The following is a 10,198-nucleotide window of genomic DNA, read 5'->3' as shown; positions in this document are numbered from 1 at the left end:
AGCACTCGCTTCACACACAAAGGGACCGAGATTGATCCCAGGTGCAGTCGAGAGTTTTACTGACCCACCCTGTCCACTCAGCAGTGATTGGGTAGTTGGGACTGTTAGATCTGATGGAAAGTACTTTGCGAACGACTAGCGTTCTATCCAAAGGGTAGCAAGCACTTGTTATTGTTCGTTTCATGCTATAGAAACCAGGATAAACTCCGGCTCCATGGGCCGAATGGCTCTGAAGGACTACAAGCCAAAATTATGAGATAAATCTAGAGGTGCCAAAACATTGATTATAATGTAATATCTTATATAGGTACATATACAAAAAAATCATTTTAAAAATGGTTACGAAGATGGCATTTATTCAACGTGTGGCTTAGACGACAGAATGAGGATGAGGTTAATTTAAACGGCAATGTAAGCTGGTGTAGGTGGGTGGGTGGGCGAGGATTAGGGGGAATGAATGAGATACTTGATACATACTATGAAAATAATACTGTCATTCATCTTGGATGGGTACAGGGTGGGTAGGTGGGCAAATATGTGTGTGTATGTGTGTGTGTGTGTGTGTGTATGTGTGTGTCGGTATGTGTGAAGGATGGGGGTTGAAAGTGAGGACAATGACTACAATGTTGAATTGGAGGGATGGGGCGGGATGGGAGAAAGGAAGGGTGTTAGATAGTAGGTGAGAATTGCATTAGGTATCATTTGTAATATAGCAGCAGCAGCAGCAGCATCAACTTTTTCTATACATTGTTTAATTTCTTCTTCAATCTTTATAACTTTATAATTGCCATGGATTTTACATATGTTGATATAATGTAATATCTTATATAGGTACATATACAAAAAAATCATTTTAAAAATGGTTACGAAGATGGCATTTATTCAACAACTCCATTTAAGGTGAAACCCATGATGCGATTAAATTAGCAAATTCCTTAAATAGTTACTACCCTTGAAAAACATCGCAAAACGGGAACTTGCTTTAAACCAAAATGTCTTTAAACCGAAATGGTTTAGAAGGTCCCCAAAATTTCGGTTTAAAGTAATTCTACTGACATATTTCGTGTTTACTTGAAAATGGCTGAAGGCCGAAAACATCATTTGTTTTGTGTTGTTCCCTTAATTATGAGTCAGATTTACTCCCTTTATCTTTCTCTCCATTTTATCGACTCATTTAGGCACCTGTAGTTTTTGGTTTAGCTCTGTCTTGTCCTCAAGTAACAAACATTGAAAATTCAAATCTCGGCTCATTTTAACTTTATAATCCCATTTTGACAACATCAGATTTATCTCGACAGGATATATTGAGCTATATTGAGCTTTTATATAGCGCAATATCCACTAAATGTGCTCAAAGCGCTTTACAAGGGGTCCCTAGCCAACAGCAACGTTTAACATGTTGGACGAGACATGATGCCTGTTAGGCGATATTACTATTTTTCGGACAAAGACAACGCTGTTAATGGCCAGGTACTCATTTTACACCTGAGTGTGGTGAGAGAATGTGAGTAAAGAGCCTTTTCCAAGGACTCAACTATGCGCCGAGCAAAGCTCGAACCCAGGACCTTCCGATCCGAAAGCGAGTGTCATACCACTAGACCACATAGCCGCACCAGGATACCGTTTTGAGGCAATTCGGCACAATTAGTTATAGTACTTAATTGTCCTATTTTAAAGTTTAAAAAAAAAAAAGGTAATTATTCAGAGCCATTAGGCCTATGGAGCCAGAATTTATACCAGTTTCTATAGCGTGAAACGGACAATAACAATTGCTTGCTATCCTTTGGATAGGACATTAGTCTATCGCAAAGTACTTTCCGCCAGATCTATCAGACCCACCTACCCAACCACTGCTGGATATACAGGGGGTGGGGGGTCAGAAAAATAATCTTGACTACACCCGGGTTCGATTTCAGTTGTCCCTTTGCTTGTGAAGCCAGTGCTCTACCCACTGAGTTATTGAGGCCCCTGGTTTTAAATAAAAACAAAACAAAACAATACAAAATAAATCCATCATGCAATATAATATATTCCTTTGAAGCAAAAGTATTGAGCTGTGAAAATTATAATTCAAAGTTGGTTATTCTGATTGGTTTTGAATAAATTGCACTTTATCACCATGCTGTATAGAAATAATGTCACAATTTGCTTTATGCCAAACTACTACGACTAGATGAGATTTGCGTATTCTTTTTCAATAGGCTGGAAATGGCAGAGGGTCGCCTTTGAGACCAGCTAGAATGTTGTTAACCGTCACCTCACACATGCCGTTTCTGGCTTTTGACGTGGCGCTACCCATGTGGGGTGTTACAACGCAGTTGGGTAAGGTTAGCAATTTGTGGCTAGGAGGGAGGGGTTCTGGTGTTGTCACGTCCAAACCAGCAGCAAGGATTTCTCCTGACACAAGGGCATCGTACAAATCATCTTGATTCACTAAGGAGCCTCGTGTAGTGTTGACAAAAACTGCAGAATTTTTCATTTTCTTAAAAGCCATCGCATTGAAAAGTCCAACATTTTCTTTATTGATGGAACAAGTTGCTACAACAAAATCAGATGTTTGTAAAAGTTCATCGAAACTGACAAATTCTGCACCAATTTCATCAGCTGCTGGATTTGGATTGTGACCACAGTAAACAATTCTGGATGGTTCAAACCCTTTAAAACGTTTGGCTGTCTCCAGTCCAATTCTTCCCAATCCAACAATACCGATGACTGAATCAGCTACATCTTTCCCTGCCAGCCACAGAGCATTTTCCCATTTTGTACCCCAGACACCATTGCGTACAGCTTCAAAACCTAGAGAAATCAAGAGAAAAACATATGTTAAAAAAACACAAAAAAAACTTGAGCTTTTATATAGCGCAATATCCACTAAACGTGCTCAAAGCGCTTTACAAGGGGTCCCTGGCCAACAGCAACACATAACATGTAAGACGAGACATGACGCCTGTCAGGCAATATTACAAATTTTTGGGACAGAGACAACGCTGTTAACGGCCAGGTACTCATTTTACACCTGAGTACGGTGAGAGAATGTGAGTAAAGAGCCTTCTCCAAGGACTCAACTATGCGCTGAGTGAGGCTCGAACCCAGGACCTTCCGATCCGAAAGCGAGTGTCATACCACTAGACCACATAGCCGCACATGTAGTTATGTATGTAGTTATAACTATTTCAAAACATTTAAAAATTTTTCAACATCCTCTTACAGCTCTTTGGTTTAGGATCATCTTAACTCCATTAGTATAAGATTAAGTGCGGCTATGTGGTCTTGTGGTATGACACTCGCTTTCTGATCGGAAGATCCTGGGTTCGAACCTCGCTCGGCGCATAGTTGAGTCCTTGGAGAAGGCTCTTTACTCACATTCTCTCACCGTACTCAGGTGTAAAATGAGAACCTGGCCGTTAACAGCGTTATCTCTGTTCGAAAAAATTATAACATCGCCTAACAGGCATCATGTCCCGTCCTAAATTTTAAATGCTGCTGTTGGCCAGGGACCCCTTGTAAAGCGCTTTGAGCACATTTAGTGGATATTGCGCTATATAAAAGCTCAATTAAACATTTTTTTTTTTATTATTATAATTATGATTATTATTGAGTTACTACATAAGCCCAGGAGAGGAAGTATATCGATTGAGATGCTCTTTCTTTTGTGTGTGTGTGTGTGTGTGTGTGTGTGTGCGTGTGTATGTGTGACCAAAACAATGATTGATGATGTCACCGTTTGTTATTCAGTCTGTTTGTTTGCAGTCTTAGGAAGGGATGTGGTTGCGGATGAATGGTCAAACGGTGTTGACTACCTATGTCCCAATAAACAGGACGATGAAATTTCGCTTCTGTTCCAGTTTGGGTTTTATGGTAACTTTAAGTGCCTTCCGGTGTAAAAATATCAGTCTATGAGAATATTATTCTAAAACCTAAAGTATATTTCATCAGAGCAAAATATGTCCACGAACACCTTTTAAAGTATTTATAACTATTTCAAAACTTGTGAGATTTTTTTCAACGATTTGTAAAACATCCATTACGCATTCCTTGTTTTATAGTGTTTCGTCGATTAGCATAACAATATGATGATGATGTCTATTATTATTATCTTATTTATAGTAATAATAAATGGCATTTATATAGCACTAAATCCCATTGTCACAGGCTCTTAGAGCTTTAAAGTGATATAAAACAAAAAAATATTACAGTAAGACAAGTGTAGATGGAAAAGTGATACGAATTCAATTTAACAACAAACATGATAATAGTATAGCAACTAATGCGACTTAAAAAGATAAAACTTTAAGCAAGATTTGAAAATTGAAAGAATTTTTTTGCTCACCTATTTTACATGAGGTCTTAGGTTTGACAAGGATTGATTGGTCATTGCTTGACCTCGAGTTTGTATAGGGAACATAGATATTTAGAATGTCTTTAATATAGGAGGGACTGTTGGTGCTCAAGGATTTGTAGACAACAGTACAAATCTTATTGGCAACAGGCAACTAATGTAATTCACAGAGAAGGAGAGTTGCTGACGGGTATTTGTGTTAATCTTGTACAATGAGTCCGGCTGCGTTATTTTGAGCAACCTGAAATTGACACATTTTGACTTTAGCTAACTTCGCCCAGAGGGAGTTACAATAGTCCAATTTTGATAAAACAGGGAATTAATCAAAAGTTCTGCTATATGCTTTAGTATTAAATGGCGAATTTTGCTTATTTTTTTCATTTCTATGTCCACCATTGTATGGCGTTATTCACATGGCTTGTCATGGAAAGATCTTTTTCAATGACGATGCCAAGATTTTATGCTTGATTGGAAAATTCTATTGTACTGTTTCCAAGAGTAATTGCATTGTCATCATAATCATCATTATTATCTTTATTTTTACAGTCATGAGCGTATATCATAATTAATCATAAACCTTCTTGAATCCGCCGTGCAGTGGCCAATGTCAAGGTGAGAGCCATTTCTGCCACAGCCTTTGTCAAGACATGAGGAGTATAACCGACCTTGACCCCTCGCCTTTTACATTCTTCCAGGTCGATATGATCCAGACCTACAGACATTGTTCCAACAACTTTCAGCTGGGGACCTAAATAAAAGAAATGGAGAAGTCTATAAAACAATGCCACTGATAATAAATACGTTATATCACAAAGTATTTTTCTTCATTTCATTCCCCTTTATTGACACCCACACCCACCACCTCATTACAAGGCCACTCCTGAGCATGCCTTGTTGACTACTTCTTGGGGAGGATAGAGCGAGTTGGTGGGAATAGAAAAACAGGCAAGCAGAAAGCAGCAAATGCTCATAACTAAAGCGATACGGTTTGTAGACTGTCTTGAACATTATTGTGGATAAGATGAGAATAATAAGCTTACACTACTGCATTGAGGTTTGAGTCCAAATAGACACGTGAGGCTATTAAGACTCGAGTCTGAATAGCCGCAGTCTAACGGAATGTGATGTCTTAGAGTTATTGTTCTTCTATACCTACAGATCATGATGAAAAACAAAGAATAATTTGGTATACATGAGTATTTAAGCAGAGAGATCCTCGTTCCAATAAGGCAATTCAATATTAAAATAATATTAAACGGCTTTCTTCTTCAATTATCTTTTCTCATTATGCCTATCTGTCATCTTTACTCAACCTTTTCTTCGCCAGATAATATCTCTTCAAACTTACGTAATGAGAACGAAAGACTTTTTCATTTTTCTTGCACCTCTTTCTATGAGTAATTAAATGGCCCCTCACATTTTATAAACGTAATTAATGATAGAAAAAAATAATAATACTAAGAACATACGAAGAGAGATTAAGTAAACTGAAATTACCAACACTAAGCTATAGAAGAATAAGAGGTGACATGATTGAAGTGTACCTAATGTTAAATGGAAAATATGACCAAAAAGCTGGTAATTTAAACTCTGGCTCGAGCACTCCCTGAGGACAGGAACAAGGGGCACTTCTAAGAAACTTTTCACACAAAGGGCCAGACTAGATGTGCGCAAGCATAGTTTTGGTGTTAGAGTGGTTCAAGTGTGGAACAGTCTACCAGAGAAAGTTGTCAGTGCTGATTCCCTTAACTCATTCAAGAACAGACTGGATAGCTATTGGAAAAACCAAGAAATCTTCTATGATTACAATTACAAGGCTAGCATCACATTCTATCTTCACCGTAATCTGCAACCGGAAGAAACAAAGATGACACTTGAGTCCGGTGAAGAGGATCATTGAGAACCTGTGCTGGAAATCATCTCTAAGTATCTCTAAGTAACAGAGGCCGGATAAAGTAAGGTGTAAAAGACCATGGAAGACCACTCTTCAATTAGTGACACACAACTTTTGCATTAAAAAAAAAACAAAAAAAACTTGAGCTTTTATATAGCGCAATATCCACTAAACGTGCTCAAAGCGCTTTACAAGGGGTCCCTGGCCAACAGCAACACATAACATGTAGGACGAGACATGACACCTGTCAGGCGATATTACAAATTTTTGGGACAGAGACAACGCTGTTAACGGCCAGGTACTCATTTTACACCTGAGTATGGTGAGAGAATGTGAGTAAAGAGCCTTCTCCAAGGACTCAACTATGCGCCGAGCGAGGATCCAACCCAGGACCTTCCGATCCGAAAGACCACATAGCCGCACATTTAACAGAGGCAAAAATTAACTGAACTTTTACGCAAACGCATGGACGGCCCCCTTTCTGAATGTTTAATTCCAGTAAAAAGTATAGAGTCCAGCTACTTTTAATTTTTTTTTTTTCCCGTTTAGCAGATGATTTGAAAATATACTGAATACTGAGTCTGAGGGTTCATAACATATACTGAATTCCGTAAATATAAAGGAAAATTGGCAACCTTGATTTATTAATATCGCCATTTCTGGGAGGCCTTCCGAAAGCTCCTACATCCCCACTATTTTTTTTTTAAATTTTATAATGTTCTCTAGTAGTAGTAGGGGGTTTGGGAGGGGGAAATGGAAACTTTATTATTTTTAAAAAGTCTCCCACATCCCAAACCCCCCACTGCCACTAGAACATTAAAAAAACAAAAAAAAAACAAAGTATACTGGGGATGTAGGAGCTTTCGGAAGGCCTCCCACATTTCTTCTTTGGCGTAGTACCTGCTGCATCGAGGATTTCCTTATTTACAACAGCGGGTGGTTGAACAAAAAGGGCATCAATACCGACTACAGCATTCTTGAGGTCCTCAAATGAAATCGGTGCATCAGTCGCATCGTTTACTTTGACTTGACAATGCTGTTTGAGTCTTAGTAAGCCAGCGGGCGGGCATGATCTTGACACAAACACTGAAGGACCAGACATTTTACTTTTTCTGGCTGTAAAATAAAAATTATAAAGCAATTAAAACAACAGTGAAGAGTTTGAAGGCTTTTTGTCAGCTTATTCTCTCCTCTCAAAACAATAAAAACGTCAACAAAAATCAAACGAGGTGAGAGGCTGGAGGTGACATGTCAAAAGTCAAGTAAGGTCAATAGTGCAGCCAAGGGTTCAAAGGGAACTGTGTTTTCAGTCCACCAGTGGACCGAAAACACAGCTGTGTATTCCGTCCGCCGGAAATAAAAATATTTAAAAAGGACCAAACATCGCGTATACTTACCTTAATCGGTACTGACGACATTGATACTGAGCCCATTATAGGCACAATCAGAAATGGACAGGAAATTCAACGGCTTAATAATATCATTTACAGCGTTTTATTTACTCTCGGAAAATCTTGACTGAGAGGTGTTCGAAACCGGGCGCCTGAAATAGATCTCAATTTTCAAAACCGATTTATCAAACATTGGCAAGATTCTTACCGTTCATGCCAGATAGCCATTGGCCACACAGAGAATAATGTTTCTACAATTAATTTTAAGTTAACATTTATATCTAATTTTAATTTTTCCTAGTCCTTTAAAATTTACGTGATTATCAAAACCGATGAATTTTTCAAGGAGATCAGAGTTCTAGTATCGCTTGCCCAAGTAAGGTTCTATTTGGTCACTTTTCACATCGATCACTGGCCTCGAGTACGGTTGCGCTTCGAGGCCTCCCCGCCCTCCCCGCCCCCGGGCAGTCTTGACTTTGTCTTCTTCCAAAATCTTTTTCTTTCAAAATCATTCCTTGTCGTTTGAATTGTAAAGCTGGTCTATTGTTCATCGTCTACCATGTCTTGTATAACTATAACAGTTTAACTGGTATCCATGGCCGACTAGAGTACTATAGTTACGTCATGCTGGTATCCCATCATTTCTTTTCTACTAGCCCTAAAATGACCTCAATGCTTTATAAGCGCCATCAAACCTTTAAAAACAATAGAGTCCTTAAAAGAATGCAGAGTCATCTTCTTTGCGGCTCACGCGATATTGTCTACACCAAAAGTGTCCCAAGCTGTAACCTTATAAATAAGAATAGGAGCCAAAAGAATAATAAAAACAAATCGAGTACAAGTAGCTACAAAGCAGTCATTAACCTCTCTCTCTCTCTCAATTTCTCTCTCTCGCTCTCTCTCTCTCTCGCTCTTTCTCTCTCTCTATCTATCTATCTATACTCTCTCTCTCTCTCTCTCTCTCTCTCTCTCTCTCTCTCTCCCTCTCTCTCTAATCTCTCCCACCACCACCACCCCTTCTCTCTCTGACACTCACTTAAACATATTTAGGACCCTATAACTATAAAGTCTTTCTCTCTTATTCTTTCTTTTTTTTTTTTTTTCTTTTTTTTCGTTTGCTATTGTTTTGTTCGTTCGTTATTGTTTAGTTTTTCTCCGGATTCCTATTGTTACGTAGAAGGAATGCACAAGGTAATCAATTTTAACGTCTCACTGTGTTCTAAAATAAAGTAATAATCTTAAAAGTGAGTAAAAGTAAATAATTTTTTTTTAAATCGATCAAACTTATTGAGTGACTAGGAATGGTGTCAACGTATTGAAGTTGAAAATTAAGAATATTTTGCCAAGGGAGTACCAAAAAAAAAAAAGAGAAAACAAAAAGAAAAACAGAAAGAAAGAAAAAAAATATTATGCCAAGAAAGGAGCTCGAACCATAACTTCACCACACCCCGGTTACAGATACGCTGTGCTAAAACAACCGACGCGCTCGGTCAACTAGTTATTGGCAATGAACAATAGACTAGCCCTACAAGACAAAGGACAAGGGATGATTTTGAAAGAAAATGATGTTGGAAGAAGACAAAGTCAAGACTGCTCGGCTTGGATGGGAGGGGGCCGGGGGACACAGGCGTGCTCGAGACCAGTGATCGATGCGAAAAGAAATCAAATAGAACCTTACTTGGGCAAACAATACTAAAACTCTGATCTCCTTGGAAAAATCATCGGTTTTGATAATCACAAAAATTCTAACGGTCTAGGAAAAATTAAAAATAGATATAAATGTTCATTTTAAATTAATTATAGAAACATTATTCGCTGTGTCAGGCCAGGCCAATGGCTATCTGGCAGCCACGGTAAGAATCTCGTCAATAATTGATATATCGGTATCGAGAATTGAGATCTATTTGAGGCGCCCGAATTCGAACAACTCTCAATCAAAACAAGCCGTCAAATTGCCAAAAATTTTATGCCTGTCCATTTCTGATGATGCCTACAATAGGCTCAGTATCACTGTCGTCAGCATCGATTAAAGTACAAGTATAGACGATATTTGGTCCTTTTAAAATATTTTTATTTCCGGTGGACTGAAAACACAGTTCCAGATTCAGATGTTATTTATTTGAGTAGTCCCCCTTCACAATTCTAATCAAAACAAAGAAAATGGCGGCGCCCTGTCATTTCAACTTGGGGTTTAAAATTGTAATTTTCACTCAATTTCACCCAATCCTTTCAAAGACAACAATGATAACTGTAAGTGGTTTGTTTATTATAGATATGGAAATTAAAGTCTTAGAATAAGACAATGATAAAGCTGTGGTATCATATTCAGAAGATTGTTTTGATTTGGTGAGTGAGGGACTGGACATGGGAAAGGGGAGTGTAACTGTAACATTGTGGGGATTATTTATGTTATTGTTATTATTATTATTATTATTATTATTATTATTAAGTTTCTAGTCTTTAAAGTAGAGGCCTGCTGGAGTTTACCTAGACCTAGGTTTCTATAGTGTGAAACCGACAATTGCAATTAATATTAGGGAGTGAGTATTTTCCGCCGGGCGGAAAATAACCCTT

General features: G+C 38.2%; 1 protein-coding gene across 1 annotated transcript; it reads right to left on the bottom strand.

Annotated features, from left to right (window-relative positions):
- Positions 1 to 768: 768 nt before the first annotated feature.
- Positions 769 to 7,503, bottom strand: LOC144958399 (glyoxylate reductase/hydroxypyruvate reductase-like). Its single transcript, XM_078890399.1, has 3 exons — positions 7,134 to 7,503; positions 4,917 to 5,087; positions 769 to 2,796 (listed from the first exon to the last, which is right to left on the bottom strand). Exons 1-3 carry the CDS (start codon positions 7,333 to 7,335, stop codon positions 2,195 to 2,197), a joined length of 975 nt encoding a protein of 324 aa, XP_078746525.1. The 5' UTR covers positions 7,336 to 7,503; the 3' UTR covers positions 769 to 2,194.
- Between the last annotated feature and the right edge of the window lie 2,695 nt (positions 7,504 to 10,198).

The sequence above is a fragment of the Berghia stephanieae genome, chromosome 12 (genome assembly GCF_034508935.2).
Source record: "Berghia stephanieae isolate SIO BIC M18660-M18661 chromosome 12, UCSD_Bste_1.3, whole genome shotgun sequence".
In the NCBI taxonomy this organism is placed as follows: domain Eukaryota; kingdom Metazoa; phylum Mollusca; class Gastropoda; order Nudibranchia; family Aeolidiidae; genus Berghia; species Berghia stephanieae.
Note: the sequence above shows the minus strand (reverse complement) of the source record. Positions and strands in the feature narration are given on the sequence as shown.

Coding starts and splice junctions, on each gene's coding strand:
- LOC144958399 (XM_078890399.1), bottom strand. CDS start 7,335: ATGTCTGGTCCTTCAGTGTTTGTGTCAAGATCATGCCCGCCCGCTGGC. Junction 5,088..7,133: donor GGAAATCCTCGATGCAGCAG/GTACTACGCCAA, acceptor TCTTTTATTTAG/GTCCCCAGCTGAAAGTTGTT. Junction 2,797..4,916: donor TGCACGGCGGATTCAAGAAG/GTTTATGATTAA, acceptor TGATTTCTCTAG/GTTTTGAAGCTGTACGCAAT.